General features: G+C 56.7%; 2 protein-coding genes across 5 annotated transcripts in view; both read right to left on the reverse strand.

The window, feature by feature from the left end:
- Window positions 1–709, reverse strand: part of SFXN5 (sideroflexin 5) — a 115,557-nt gene extending 114,848 nt beyond the window's left edge. The window contains exon 1 of one of the 2 annotated variants that reach the window (XM_076000876.1): window positions 527–709. In XM_076000876.1, coding sequence (XP_075856991.1) covers window positions 527–628 — 102 coding nt within the window. In that variant the 5' untranslated portion in view covers window positions 629–709. The remainder of the gene's footprint in view (window positions 1–526) is intronic. The other variant, XM_012750126.2, reaches the window with a different exon arrangement.
- Window positions 710–2,311: 1,602 nt separating this feature from the next.
- RAB11FIP5 (RAB11 family interacting protein 5) overlaps window positions 2,312–15,407 on the reverse strand; it is a 36,794-nt gene continuing 23,698 nt past the window's right edge. Inside the window, exons 4-6 of one of the 3 annotated variants that reach the window (XM_012750118.3) lie at window positions 9,169–11,172; window positions 4,928–5,117; window positions 2,312–4,664 (exon numbers count right to left, since the gene is read on the reverse strand). In XM_012750118.3, the coding sequence (XP_012605572.2) occupies window positions 4,461–4,664; window positions 4,928–5,117; window positions 9,169–11,172 (2,398 nt within the window). In that variant the 3' untranslated portion in view covers window positions 2,312–4,460. The remainder of the gene's footprint in view (window positions 4,665–4,927; window positions 5,118–9,168; window positions 11,173–15,407) is intronic. The other 2 variants (XM_012750119.3, XM_012750122.3) reach the window with 2 other exon arrangements.

Below are 15,407 nucleotides of genomic sequence, written 5' to 3' on the forward strand. Positions count from 1 at the left end.
CGTGGGGTCGAGGGCTGGGAACGCGAACGTGACCGCGGCGCGGACGCTGCCCGGCAGCCACGCCAGCAGCTCGAAAGGAATGTCAGCCCCCACCCGGGGAAAAAGTTAGAAGGCATCCCGGCCACGCCAACTTCTCATCCGGGGCCGGACTCGAACTTTGCGCCGGGAGCAGACGGCTGCACAGCCCGGAGCGACCCCGCGGGAGCCGCTCGGACCCGGGCGCCCGGGATTCCGGGCCGCGGCCGGCGGCGGCCAATCAGAGAGCGCCTCGGGCGGGCAAGGCTGGAGGGCGCGGGCAGCCGGGGAGTGACGGCGACATCGGCCAATAGGGAGCCCAGATGGGAGTCCTCGCCCGCCCCACTGACCAATGGGAAAGGGGTGACTGTGGCCGAGGTCCCCAAGGCACTAGCAGCAGGCTTCGCTGGCCGCGGGTCGGAGACCCCCGGGCTGAAGGGGACTTTGGAGGGGAGTTTGCTGGCCCTCCCTGTGCCACATGCCGACCCGCAGGCCACAGCCCGGTCCTCACCTGCTGGAAGCGGGGTTTGCCCAACTGGAAAGGAGGTGCATCGGTCGAGGCGCTAGCGGCACTGGCCGCCGCCGCCGATGCTGTAGTCGCTGTATCCGCCATGGCCACTGACGCCCGCAATCTCCGGCCCTTTTAAAATGTCCCTCCTCGGCCCCCGCCACAGCTGCCTCTCCCGATTGGCTCTAAGCAACCGCAGCGAGCAGGAGGCGCAAGGGATTGTGGGGAGTGTAGTTTTTCTTGTCGTGGCGCTTGACAACCCGAGACTGCGGAGACTTGCACTAACACAGACCGGGTCTCGGTCCTGCAGCCAGCCTTGCAGGAGTCCGCAGTGGGGGAATGGTGTGTATGCACGACTCTGAGGTCCCGACGGGAGCTCTCGCTGCTTACAGGCCTCCAGAAGTCTGAGTTGCTGCGGTAGGCGTCGCTCCCGGAATGGCAGTCCAGGAGAAGGGCCCCACTCAAGCGGGCCTGACCCAGGAACAGATGGGCAAAGACTCCAGGCAGAGTAGGGTTAATCTCAGAAAGCTTTCTGCAAGGAGTTGCACTGCGGAACCTTCATGCAGTTTCTTCCTTCGCCACCCTGCCCATTCGCCCTGTGCTCGCCAGGCGCCCTGACACTCAGATCCTGGAGCATGCACCCTTGAACATTCTGTACCCAGAAGACAAACTTTAACTTCGCGTGATGCTGGCTCTCTTTCTGGCCTCAGCTAAACATTGCATTTCCCGGTCTATCACCCTACTTCCACAGAATCCCAGACACGCTCCTATAGCACCTAGAGCTTCTCTTTTGCAGCCCTTAATTTTTTATGGTTTTGGATATCTGTCTTTCCTACTGTAAGGTCCACAGGGCAGAGGCTATGACTTTTTTTTCCTTCCCTTCAGATTCTGACAGAGGCTGTGACTTTTTGATTCACTGCTAAGTCTTCAGTGCCAGGCTAAGTCTTCAGGGCTCACAGTAGGGACTCAAGTATGTGTTGGCTCTGAGTTAACCAGTAGGAGCTTAAGAGCCCTGACAGCCTATTCCTCCTTTAACCAACCAAGGAAGATCCTTCCAGAGGCCTCATTACTGAGCAGGAGAACTGGAAGGCGAGGTGGAGAATGGGATTCGGTAGCATTTATCAAGCAGCAGCCACAGGACTTTAGGCAAGATGGAGTACTGCAGTGTAGAACAAGCTCCAGCACGGATAATGCACAACGCCGCAGCATGGAGTAGCTGAAGATTCCCAGCTGAAGTAGCCAATCAGTGAGCCAGACTGGGGGTTGGGGAGGAAAGCTGCCTGTTTCACCCAAGAGAACAGTAGAAATACTTGGTCTTGACTCTAGGGAAACCACTTTGGGTCTCATTCATGTCATGGTGAGGTGCAGGTCTGCCCGTCTTTCTGGACACTGGACACTGCGTGAGCAGTAGCAGTTAGAGTTCCCCATCCACTAATAGTCGAACCACAAGAAACAGACTTTTCTGAAAGCTGGAGATTCTAGCCCAGCCATGAAGAAAAACTTGTATCCTGGATTTGTATCTTATCTTCCCCTACTAAACTATGGAGCTTGAAAATAAGAATCAATTTTTTACCCTCTGTATTCCCCCCACAGTACCCAATAAATGTGAGTATCCTGGGAGTGAGAAAAGACTGAGTCCAGGCCACTGGGCGACACTGTGCTGCTGCCCCCTGGTGTCCGGGCAGGGGCAGTGTCATCCAAGAACCCTGTCACCTTGATTTAAGGCTGCCTTCTCCCACAACCCAACCACCTTCACCCGCTCATTTGAAAACAGGAACACAACAGAGCCACCTGCAGCACATGGACTTTTTATTCTTCATAAAGTGCTCAGAACATGAAGAATAAGCTCTTTATAAACAGGAGTTACAACTAGGAGGACAAACAGCAAAGCAGAACTGTGCCTGCTCCCTGCCCCACCCCACCTGCAGCCTTCCTCCAAGTTGTGGCCAGGAGCAGAAACATCAAACAAGAACGTTGCGCTTCAATTCAAAATCTCTCCCAAAGACATCCCTGCCCTGGGTACCTGGGGCTCCCGTAATTAAAGATGAACTGATCAGGGCCAGGGCTGGGACTGAATAAAGCCCAGAGGAATACCTAGTAGGGAAGTGACTCCCTCTCAGAAGAGATACTGCAGAAGAGAAATACCCAATGACCCCTAAAAACCATGACTGAAGTTCTGGGTCTCTGTGGATACTTTTCTCCACCTTGATGAGTAGACCTTAAGGTAGGTAACTTTATAGGGGCTCTACTCCATGTGTGGGGCTCCTCTGTTCCATCCTGGTAGAAGACAGACATCATCCATAGAGCACATCTCCTGGGGCTTCCAAGTGAGCTCACAGGCCCTCTTACAAGGAAGAGTTGGTCCCAGAGGAGCTCTTGCCTCCTCACTGGGCCAAAAGTATTCTCCTTCAGCACCTCCTCAACCCCCAACTTTTGCTAATCCACACCACCAAATGTTCCCTGCAGATGCCTAGGGGAAGCCTGCTGTGTGGAGCTGGGCCAAAGGACAGACACTTCATTTCAAAGTGCACTGCAGCCAAGCCAAGCAAGGCCTTGGGGCAGAAGGGACAGGCTGGGACAGCAGCTTAGTGGATGGATGGGAAGGCAACAAAGGCTTTTTCCTAAGTACAGGTATCTCCCAAAGGCATAGTGGGACCTTTCACTTCCAGACCAGCTGACTGGTCTACACAGCTGAGTGCTGAAGCTAGACAGAATGAGAGTGAGCAGGGCAGCCCCAGGCCTACCCTCCCACCTGCCCAACAGTAGGTTTTATCCTAGGATCCTCCTATTGGGGTTAAGGGAGGAGGGGAAGATGGCAGGAAGGTTGAAGAAGCAGCAGCAGCTTGGCCAGACCCTTAACTGAGATCAACTCTAGGGGAGGGGAGGAGCACACAGCAGGGCTGCCCCCACCCCCCACTCCCATTCCCAGGGCCCTGACAGAGCCAGCCCTATGTGCTCAACAGGTGGGAAGGGGAAGCCACACAGGGGAAGAGGTCAGCAACCAGAGGCTCTTGACCCCACCCACAAAAGGCACATTTTAATTGATTTCCGAAGTTCAAACCCTGTGGCAACAGAGTTTTGGCATCTGGACAGGCAACAAGAACAGACATGGAGGCTTGACCCCAAACACATAAGCAGCCCAAAGCCCCAGCCTGGAGGGGCCTACACATTGGGGGTAAAGAGCGTGGAGGAGCTATCCCCCCAACCACCCCCACCCTCTACACATTCACACATGACACTCAAGGGAAAGGTCAAACAGTGGGCAGGGAGCAGCCTACAGAACACACGTCATCCACCTCTGTCCACATAGGTCCCGCTCCACAAATAGCTTGAGACGGAAAGACTTGGGACATGGCTGAGACCAGATCACACGGGTTACTTGCTCTCAGAGGAATGCACGTGAGGCTGAAGAGTAGGCACCCTGGCTACCCGTAACTCACAGACAAACGGGCAGCTTGGTCTCTGTCCCAGTAATACTAGAAGCCCCTCCAGGGGCTGGAAGGAAATGGACAGGATGAGGGTTGGGCCGTGGGAAGCAATGGCTGACCGTCCTTGAGGGATTATAAAGTATGTGCTAGCAACCAGTCTTATCCCAGATGCCACATCAAACTACACCTCACCCCTGCTCCATCTGGAGGGCTAAATGCCTTGTTTCATTTCCCTGGACACCCCCTTCCCCAAAGCTAAGGGGTATGAAAACAGGCAGGTGGGAAAGACCCAGGGCTCCCAAAGATATAAGTTGCACATGGGACCTGACGCCTCCAAAGGGAATCCAAAGGGCCCCCTTCCAGCAGCCCCAGTAGAGGCAAGAGGGAGAGAGGAGCAGGGGGTGACAAGGAGGGCAGACTGCACCCTGCCCAGGTGACAGTGAGTTCAGCAGTAGGGCGGGTGGGTGGCAGGTCCATGCCAACCCTCCTGGGGGTGGGGGAGAGGAGGGCTATTTGGGGGAGTTGGGGGGGATCTGCAGCAGTGTGGGCGAGGTCTCCATGATCCGCACCAGCAGCCGGTCGATGTAGCTCTCCAGCTCCTGCACGTGCTCATCCCGCTGGCTCAGCTCCCGCTCCCGCTGCAGGAGCAGGCCGATGAGCTCGTCGTGGGTCAGGTGGTAGTACTTGGCCGACTGGTCCAGCACAGCTGAGTCCTGAGGCAGGACAGAATGCGAGTGAGCAGGGCAGCCCCAGGCTCCCCTGCCCACCAACACCCTGGTTTCACCACCACAGGGCCCGGGGCTGCCTCTGTCTCTGATGCCAGAGACAGCCCAGCTGGCATCAAGACTCTGGCAGGGGTCAGGGGCTCCCAGCCTGCCGCCTGCTTCACCCTCCCCAGCACCCTGCCTCAAGACTCCTGGCCTCTCTCCAGGAGACAGTGCCACATGCTCTGCCAGATGCTCCCACTAGGCCTCACCTTCAGCCTCTTGGTGTCCACGGTCTGGCCAAGCTGGGGGGCCAGAGCCACAGGCTGAACGCTGCCAGATGTGACTGTTTTGAGCTTCTCCAGCCCGCTGCTCAGGGCCGTGCTCAGGCTGGAGCGGGACTGCTTCCTGTCAGCACTGCACTCCACAGGGGCTGCACTGAGGGGCTTCACGGGGTGGGGACTGTGAAGACAGACAGGAGATGGGTTATGGGGATACAAGGGTGGTGCGGGTCAAAGGTGGGGATGCCTTCTCTGTGCAGCTTCCAGGTTTGCTGGACAGAAAGCCCACTACCTGGTACTAGCTGCCCCCCACACACACACAGGCAAGGTCTCCAGGGCAGCTGCACCCAGCACTCCTCGGCAATCCTCCCGGCTCTCCTCAGTCCTCACCCCACCACCTGCTTCCTCCCCATTTCCCTCCCTCACTGACCTGATGACCTGCCTCTTCACAGGGGTAACAGAGGCCATCCTACAACCTTCTCTGCATCTGTACCCAGTCTTTGCCAGGGATGGCCCCTCAAGATGTCTTCCCTCCTTCCTCTTCTATACTGTAGAATTTCTCTAGGAGGGTGGCCAGCCTTCTCAGTTTCCAAATTTTCCCAGGACTAAGGATTTCCAGGATGTGGGACTTCTAGTGCTAAGACCAAGAAAGACCTGGGCAAACTGGGATGCTTGGCCACACACCTCTCCCTACTGGTTGCTTCCCATCTACATTTAGACAGGCCTGCAAAACTCTCCCTTGACCTTGCATTTGCTCTAGCTATCACCCTTAGTCACCCTGAACCTCTCCAGGGCACGTAGGCTACATTTGTCTCTAATTTCTTACCTTTCATTGACTCCTCAACCCATCACAATAGCACGTCGGCCCCCACGGCCCACCATGAGTGTACCTGATGAGGTCGCCAAGCCCTGCTGGTTCTCACCCCACCAATCTCTCTGTACAGTGGACACTTGGACTGCTCCTTCCTTGGGGCTGCTCTCCTTTTCCATTTTTCCCTCAAGACCTCCATCTAGTTTTCTGACCTCTGATAGCTCCTTCTCAGTCTTTTTTTTTGAGACAGAGTGTTGCTCTGTTACCTAGGCTAGAGTGCTATGGCACCAGCCTAGCTCGCAGCAACTCAAACTCAATTTTTTTCCATTTTTGGTAGATACAGGGTCTTGCTCTTGCTCAGGCTGGTCTCAAACTCCTGAGCTCAAGCAATCCTCCCACTTCGGCCTCCCAAAGTGCTAGGATTAGAAGCGTGAGCCACTGCACCAGGCCTCCCTTCTTAGTCTTAACTGCCAGTCTGCCCCTGGGTTCCCATCTCTCCTCCTCCTTGGCTCCCACCATCCCCTAATGTCTATTCTCCAGCCCAGATCCCCCCCACCCCCAGGCCCTAGACCCACGAGACAGTTGCAGGCTGGCTTGCTGTCTGCAGGGTCCACCTCGGGTGTGTCACGCTCTCCTCCACACCAGCCCCTTCCTCGGTGCTGCCCCAGCAGTGAGCAGCACTGTTGCCCTGCCGTGACTCAGGTCAGAAAAGCAGGAACCAGGGAGTCGCTCTGACTCATCCCCTTCAGCCTCAGCCTTAACAATCCAGCCCTGCCCCCTTCCTACCTTCTCTCAAACCATCCCTCCTCTCCAAGCCAGTGCTTGCTAAACCTTCCTTCCAGCCACGGCCACTAAATCAGCTCCCCCATCCTAGTCTTGCCCACCTCCACCCATCCCTCCATACTGCTGCAGGACAATGACCTCAGCCTTTCCAATGCCTGACAATCCTTCAATGGCCCCTATCAAGGTAAGAAAACACAATCTTTCACACAATCCGGCCCTTTCCTGGAGGCCCACTATTCTGCCCGCCACTTCTCTTATCTTCAGGCTCTTATAAAAACCATTCTTCTGTCTGGAAGGTTGCCCTGTTCCCATTGGCTCACTAATTTCTACTCCTGTTTCCAAACTGTGCAAGGCCACCTCCTCCTGATGCCCCCAGGCTAAGATGACCCATCTCTGGGATCCCCCAGTCCTCTGTACCTGTCACAGTTACATAAACTACTACAGAAACTGAACCAGACCCCCAAATCAACTCTCCTGCCCGGGGGACCACTTACAAGCCTACGTTTACTTCACAGAGGACTCAGACCATTCAGGAGTAGGAGACAAAATGGCTTAGTCCAAGGCCCTGCACTCCACTGAAGGAAGGCTCATCAGACCCAGACACACTCAGGCCCAGGCTATGGATTCTGCCTCACAAATCCAGAAGAGTGGCAGAGCACTCACACACACAGAAAAAGAACTCATCAGAGTCCTTTCCTGCCACCCGGGAGTCTGCACTCAGATGGGGTGTAAAGCAGCTCTGATGCCACCTATAGGCTGTGCTGGGGAAGGGGAGGGTGGCCAGTGCAGCACAAAGGCACCCTGAAGTGAGGGGCCAGGAGGCCCAGGCTCTCCGTCTGTTTGCCCCCTACATCTGTGGGACCCTGGACCCTGCAGCTCTCATGGACTCCATTTCCTCATCTGAGGAATGGGGACAGCTCTACTGGCCCATCCTCTTTGTGATGGTATAGCCATGAAGCCAACTATGAAAAGAATAAAACTTACAAAAAGTGACAGATATAATTAGAGGTCATGCTGGAAGACAGCAGGGCCAGCTGAGGACACTGTAGCCACCAGCACACCCCACTCCCCTCAGGGGAGCAGCAGCATCACCTACCGCTGGGGAAGAAAGCTGGGGGCAGCTTGGTCTCCCTCCCACATGCTCATGGATCAGCGCTGGCCCCCAGGGCTTCCCTCCTTGGGTCCACTGTCTGCCCTGCTGGGCCGGGAATTCCTTGGGAATGGAGTGGGGACAGTGTCCTTCATCCTTGCTCAGTGAATGCAGATGAACAGATGTGTGAGCCAGAGAGTCCTGAGCAGGCAGGGGCCACGCGGAGGCCAGTGCTGCAGCAGGCCCTGCTCCCCAAGCCCAGCGCCCTGCTCCCCAAGCCCAGCGCCCTGCCCCGACGGCCCCTCCTTCACGCAGGCCTCCTAGAGTGCTAATGCCTAGCCAAGTCACACCCCATCACATCCCAGGTCCCCAGACCTCTGCTCTCATCATCCCTCACCAGCCACCTGGTGAGGTCACAACCTCATAATTCTTCTAAACCAATGCCACAGTGACCTTAGTCACACAGCTTCTGCTGTCCACTCAGCAGTCCCCAACGCACTGGAACCCCCCACCACCCCGAAAGGCACAAGATGCTAACTGATGAAGCACTTACTAAGGCTGGAGAACCAGTTTTCTAAAGATCTCATGTGGAAAACATTTTAGTTTTTCTGTTTTCCCTCTGAAGGTGTCTCCAGCTTTCTTTTTTTTTTTTTTCCTTTTTTTATTTTGGCATATTATGGGGGTACAGATTTTAAGGTTTCAATAAATGCCCATTTCCCCTCCTCCCCCCAAAAGTCTGAGTCTCCATCATGACCATCCCCCAGATGGTGCACATCTCACATTATGTATGTATATACCCGCCCCCTCCCCCCTCCCACCTGCCCAATACCTTATTACTGTAGTACCTATGTGACCACTTAGGTGCTGTTCAGTTAATACCAATTTGCTGGTGAGTATATGTGGTGCTTGTTTTTCCATTCTTGGGAAACTTCACTTAATAGTATGGGTTCCAGCTCTAACCAGGAAAATATAAGATGTGCTATATCACCATTGTTTCTTAGAGCTGATCCAGCTTTCTTTCTGACTTAAGTCCTGATCCCGCCTCTGGCTCCGGGCCTTCCCCAGGCTTCACCGCATCTGACCAGGAAAGTGCTCAGGGCTCCACTGCCAGCCTGTTCTCCCAAGGCCTGCCTCGGAACTGGCCCAACTGACAAGCTCCACTGTCCCCAGCCCACAGCCCCTCCTGCAGCTGAATGCATGAGCTCTGGAAGGGCCCGAGGCATGGCTCTCATCCCCTTTCCCCTGCCAGCCCCCACCGCTCTTCCCGACTTCATCCCTTACCCCCTGCACCTCATCAGTATTGTTTCCCAAACCCCCGGCTTGTGGGGGCACCCAGATGGTCCAAAGTCCCAAGGAGGCAACTTCAGAGCTGGTACCACACAAGGCTCAGGTCTTCAGAGCCTGCACCATCCTTCCCCTAGGGTGGAAGAGACCCTCACCTGCCCTAGGAAAGGATTAGCCAGGAAATGTGAACACCTCAGCCCCTTGGGCTGTTCTGCCCCCTCCACCCTCTTCCTCCCGGAGCGTGTTCTGGGGGTTGTCTCTCACCTGGCACTGGGCTGTGGCTCCTCAGCTGGTCGTGTCTCCAAGGGCAGAAGCACAAGCGGGGAGGCTGGGGTGGCTGCAGCGCGGTCCTCCCTGAGTAGGGCAGGGGAGCCCCCAGGTGGGGAGGGCTCAAAGGGGCCAGGGGGCAAGGCTGGCTCCCCCAGAGGTGGGGAGGAAGAGGTCGGGGGCCAGGCTCCAGGCAGGGGAGAGCACGGAGGGCTAGGCCCCCCATGGTGGTGGCTGGCCCAGGGCGGGAGAGGGGGTGGTGGAAAGGCAGGCTCTGGAGGAGTGGGCAGCTCTTCTGGCCCAGAGTGGATGGAAGATTCCCTGGACCCTGGTGGGGATGTGGATGGGAGGCTGGGGGGATCTCGGCTCTCCTGAGACAAGAAGGGGCTCGAGGCATCCTCTATGGAGGCCCACATGTCAGCCTGCTGGGAGGTGGCCGACAGGGGCCCAAGCCCCTTTCCTACTGGTCTCTGGCTCTGGACCTCAGGAGCCTCAGAGCCTTCTCCTTTCTCTGGAGCCCCCCAGATCTGCTGACTCTGAAGAGCCAAGCTCTCTGAGTAACCGGGTACGGGGGCAGGACCCTCAGGGCAGCTGGAGGGCACAGACAGGCCAGGCCCAGGCTCAGGGACACTGGCATCCTCCACTAGATCGTCCAGGCCCGGCTCGCCCAGTAGGGTCACAGAAGAACGGCTGTCAGATTCCTCCGAATCGGGCTTCTCTCCCTCCTCCTTGGTCTCCTGGGGACCAACCACCAGTGCGTTTGGGGAGGCATCTTCTCCTCCTGTCCCCGCCCTCCTGTTACTCAGTCCCCCTGTGGCCTTCTCTTCTTTCTCCTCCTCTTCCTGGGAACTTGAGGGTGTGAAGAGGCGTGGTGGCTTGGGAGGTGGTGTGATGGGCCGTGGCCCTTTGTCAGACGCCCACTCGGGCTTAGGCTCTGGCTCAGGCTCCAGTGGGGCAGGCCCCTCGCTGCCCTGGGGGCTCACAGTTTCTGGTGATTCTGGCTGTAGCTGGGAAGGAGGCAGCTCATCAGACTCTCCCCGCAGGACTGGTGAGGCCATCTCAGCTGCTGAAGAAATGCTGACCACATCCCAGGGCCAGGAATCGTCGACCGTATTGAGCTCGTGGAAGAGCTGGCTTTCACCTCCGGAGGCCTCCTCGTCCTGGCCTTCAGGGGTGCCATCTGGGCCAGGCAGCCTCTCCCACACACTGATCACTTCTGGGGAGCTAAACAGAGACGTCCCATCGTCTGCTGGACTCTGCCCTGCTTCCCCTTGTCGGGCTGGCGGCTCCCTGTCGGGTGCTGAGGCTGAGGCTCTTGGGTGCAGCTGGGCTGATGTGGAGGAGGGCAGGCCGGCCCCTACTGACCCAAGGGGTCCCAGGTAAGCCATACTTGTGCTCTGGTGGTCCAGTCTCAAGTCCAGAGGAACCCTGGGCTCCAGCCACATGCTGCTGCCACCTCTTCCTCCTCCTCCCCCAGGGGCTTCCTCGGGCTCAGTTTCCTTCACTGTCATGGCCCCGGCTCCTGGGTCTTGCAGCCCAGCCGCCTCCAGCCCCACTCCTGCAGGGGCCAGGATCTCGCTCCTGGCCTCTGGACACAGCCTGCTGGCAGCAAAGACGTTGAAGGTGTTGTCCCACTCAGGCAGGGCCTTCCCAGGGGAGGCCAGGGGGGTGGGGCTGGCCCTCGAGGCACTGGGGAGAGAGGGAGCAGGTGAAGGAGAGTTTAGTGCTATGTCGGCTACGAGCTCCTCGAAGAAGGGGTTGCTCTGCAAGGAGGTGAGGAACGGGTTGGTGAGACCCAAGAATCCGGATGGGGTGGCTTCGGGGGCGGCGGTGGTGGCGGCAGCAGTGGCAGCAGCGGGGGAGGCGGCTGCAAAAAGGTTAGTGCTTAGCATGGGAGCAGCGGTGGGAGCAGGACTGGGGGGGGCCGGAGCCCAGGGGGAGCAGGGGAGGTGGTGAGGAAGAGCAGCTGGGTCAGATTCTACCTGAGGAGACACGTCCAGGCTGTGGAGGGAGACAAAACCATGAGCCTCCTGGTTAATGCCGAGACTGGAAAGGCCCCTGCTGAATACCATGCCCCCACCCCGCCCCGAGGGGCCACAACACGCACACGGGCTGGGCTCGGCCACTTGGGCCAGGGACAGAGGGAAGACCCCAACGTGTCACATTATCAGGTGCCACCCAAGGAGAAAGGTGCTGGGCAGAGCTTTTTTAATCCTCACACCGACCCCAGAGAGCAACAGTCCCATTTTACAGGCAGTATCCAAACTTCAACCAAGTGTTCCTTTCTACTGTCCCGCACTGAAGATTCTACTCAGCAACAGACTTAACACCTGAAATACGGATCCAAAAACATCTCACACTCTTTTTAGGACTGAAGGAGAGCAAAGAAAACACCGGCTGGCATGAGGAGAAGAAAAGACCAGAGAAAGGCCAGGCCTAGGTACCTGGCTACACTGACAGGAGCCTGCAGGGCACCTGGAATTCTGGCTCCCGGGACAGACTAGCTCCAGCTGGTCCCGTGCAGAAGCAGGAGGTGACGATGGGCTGTCGTCAGGCCTGGCAAGGTGTCTCGTTTCTTTCGGGGGCGGCCTAACTGGCCAAGGAGGACAACCAGACACTTGCTGAGGATGCCAACTGTCCTGTGCGCACGCAGCCCAGCACCCGCTGCCGGAGACCCCTCGCCTCACTTCCCTCACAGGCCAGCCTGGCCTGACGAAGGCTGGAAATGTGGTAGCAGCAGCAGCAACTCTGGGAAAACCCATCCCATGACAATACACCTACACTCCCAAAGACACCAGAGAATGCCTGCTGGCCTTCAAGTGTCCTCTTCAGGGTCCTCTCCAGGAGGAGCACCCCCTGCACTGGCAGCGTGTCCAACTCCAGAGATGTAGGCAGGGCATGCTCTGAAACTAGAGCTTTCCACGTCCCCAGGACCCAGACAGAAGGCCGGGGAAAAACAGTGGAAAAGAGGGGAACGGTGGTCTGCACCTGCCTCGCAGCTGAGCCCCCCGTTAGAGCCAGACCTCAGTGGCCTCACCTCTGCCCTCTCTCTCCTCACTGCCAGCCTCCACGCCCCTGCTCTAAGCCCCCAAGACTCCCACATTCCTTGAGCCCTGCCCGCCCAGGTGGAAACATTCTGGAGAAACCCCACATATCCATCTTCTCTCCCCAACCAGCTTCTTCCACAGGAAATGCCTCGGTGAGCCCTGAGGGGACAGAAGCCAGCTCCACCAGCCCCCTGCCCTGAGGAGTGCACACTGGGCTAGGAGGGACCCTGTCTAAGGAGGCTGAGCTGTCTGGAGCTTGCCAGGATTCTTCTGGGAGCCTAGGGTCCCCACAGGGCAGGTCCACACACAGAGCTGGGCCAAAGCAGGGTCAGCTCATCAGTAAACGCCAGGGGCAGAAGACAGGAAGGAGTCTTGGGTTCATCCAGAAGCAAAGGTAGACCCCCCAAATGGTTAGGGGACAGGGAGGTCAGCCTCACAGACAGGACACAGCTAGTTCCCCAACTCATGGCTTTCTCATAAGAATCCAGCCTCCAGAGATCCTCCTGACCCTATTTTCCCCCCACAACAATACCCCATCCAAAGGTGGATTCTCAGTCTCATCCCCACCACCCAGAGATTGGGGGGGAGATAAAAATCTCATCCACCGGTACCTCACCTGGCTTCCCAGCACTACCCCACTTCTAAGGACATTGTGAACATACTGAAAGAGGGAGAGTCCAGGGCTCAGAGTCCCAACCCCAGCAGATGTCCCTTGTCCCTTCATTCCAGGAGGCCAGTGCCAACAGGAGTGACCAGGGGTGCACCACCACCACCACCGTGAGGGTAAAGGCCCTGACCCAGCCCACATGCAATCAGGGTTTTTTGATTTGGCACTGGCGGGTTTAAAGCGCGCAGTCTTGCCTGTCCTCAAACACTCTACATAGCCAGTGCTGCAGCTCCGAGTGGAAGGCTCACAATGGCCCATCACAGCCCAACGCTGCCAGTAAGACTCAGGCCCTAGGAAGAGGGCTGGGGGCTTTGCGCTACCTATCTCCCCATCCCTGTTTATGATAGGGCCACAGTAGTCTGCGGGGAGACAGCCCCATCACCACTAAAGAGCTCAGCTTAGCTCTACGCGCCTCAGTCCCAGCCCAGCCCGCACTCACCCTCGCAGCAACCTGACTGGCAGCCAGACTGCAGGAACAGGAGAGTGGACTGGGAGCGCCAGGCTAGGCTCAGCAACCTCCCTCTCCCCACTGGCTCCCCAGAGGCACACACCGACCTGTTGGTATGGAATCGGCAAAGGGCTCTCCCTGGAGGAAGGGACTCCAGGCGCCAGGATGGCAGGTTCCCAGAGCAGGTGGTACCTCTGAGAGCAATCTGTCCACCCGCCTACCCAGCAACACGCCCCTCCTTTGTGCCTTCCTCTCCCTTATTCCACACCAAGTGCACATTCTGAAGGGTCTCACTTCAAAATGTCCCCTCCCTGCCACTCCACCTGGCCCAGATGAGAGAGACATTCTCTTTGCGTGGTTATTTTTGCAGGTTGTGCTCTGAGCCTGGCACAGGCTCCCCACTCCCCAAGTAGTGGGGGCAGTGACATAGTCTGATTTGTCTTCTTTTACAACCAAATATTGGGGAAAGAAATCAGAAGTCCAAATATCTCTGCCCTTTCAACCTGAGAGAATAAAACTATAAGGCCTGCAGGAACCCTGGAACAAATTGTTGAACCTGCCACTGAAGGCAGGAATCCCCTGTTTACTCCAACAGACTTCTTAAACACCACGCCATAGGGCCACCTCTGCAGCTGGAGGCCAGGTGTTACTAGTAGACAGCTCTTCCTTAGGCCGAGATGAACTCTGCATCCTTGTTAGTTCCACGCATTGGTCCCAGAGGTGGCAAGTGGATCTGCGCAGGCTCCCCACCAGGCAGTTCCCCAAAAGACCAAAGCCAGCCTTTGAGCCATGCCCACCCCCAGCAACACCTGCAGCCATCCCTCCTGAGGCATGACTTCCTGCGATGTGCCTAACGTCCAGGAAACATATCCAGGAAATGGACACATCGTCTGCCATCATCTGGGCGTGATGAAGTGACAGAGAGGGGCCTTGTAAGTTATAAGCAGGGAGACCATATAACTTATCTTCCAAACCAGAACACTGTTAATATAGTAACTATACCAAGAAAACAGGCACAGTAGGAAGTAAGGCCACACTAAGTCACGAGGCACACATTATAGTTATTCATTTACGCCACCAAGAATGCAGCCCAAGGCCAGGCGTAGTGGCTCACACCTGTAATCCTAGCACTCTGGAAGGCCCAGGTGGGTGGATTGCTTGAGGTCAGGAGTTCAAAACCAACATGAGCAAGAGCAAGACTCCGTCTCTACTATAAATAGAAAGAAATTAATTGGCCAACTAATATACATAGAAAAAATTAGCCGGGCATGGTGGTGCATGCCTGTAGTCCCAGCTACTTGGGAGGCTGAGGCAGAAGGATTGTTTGAGCCCAGGAGTTTGAGGTTGCTGTGAGCTAGGCTGATGCCATGGCACTCACTCTAGCCTGGGCAACAAAGCGAGACTCTGTCTCAAATAATAATAATAAACAAATATTCTTAATATAATAAGAATGCAGCCCGAGACTCTGAGCTCCCCCAGCTGCCACAGCACATCCCAGGCTCTCTGAGACCTTGTTCACCACAGCTAGAGAGGGGCTGGGGCGTTGCAGAGGTGGCTAAAGGCCTGCATAATAATATACCTGCCTCTGTGTCACACCACACATAGCCTCAATTTAAAACATTTTTGTATTCAACATTTGATCTCCTTCTGTGCACAAAGTTCCATGGACAGTGAGGGGGAGGGGCAGGGGGCACAAGGATGACCCAGGATAGACACAAAGACAATGCGCTTTGGCACTGGCTGGTTTAACGTGCATGGTCTTGCCTGTCCTCAAACACACTACAGAGCCGTGCTGCAGCTGAGGGTAGAAGGTTCATGGCGGGGCAGGGGAGCAGCATGAGTCCCGTGGCCCAGACGGGGCTCAGTCTCAACTACCCACTCCTTCCTCCACCACACACTGGTCAGGGCCTAGTGGAGCCGCCTGGGGACCCAGCAGATGAGTGCCATGTCAGAGAGCAGAAGGATCATCTTCTCAGCCCTTCACACCCTCGTCCCTTCCTTCCAGCCACCACACTGTGCGACAGCAGCAGCCCAGCCTTTTTCTGGATACTGCGCTCAATCCGCTCTGCCTCGG

The sequence above is a fragment of the Microcebus murinus genome, chromosome 3, assembly GCF_040939455.1.
Source record: "Microcebus murinus isolate Inina chromosome 3, M.murinus_Inina_mat1.0, whole genome shotgun sequence".
In the NCBI taxonomy this organism is placed as follows: domain Eukaryota; kingdom Metazoa; phylum Chordata; class Mammalia; order Primates; family Cheirogaleidae; genus Microcebus; species Microcebus murinus.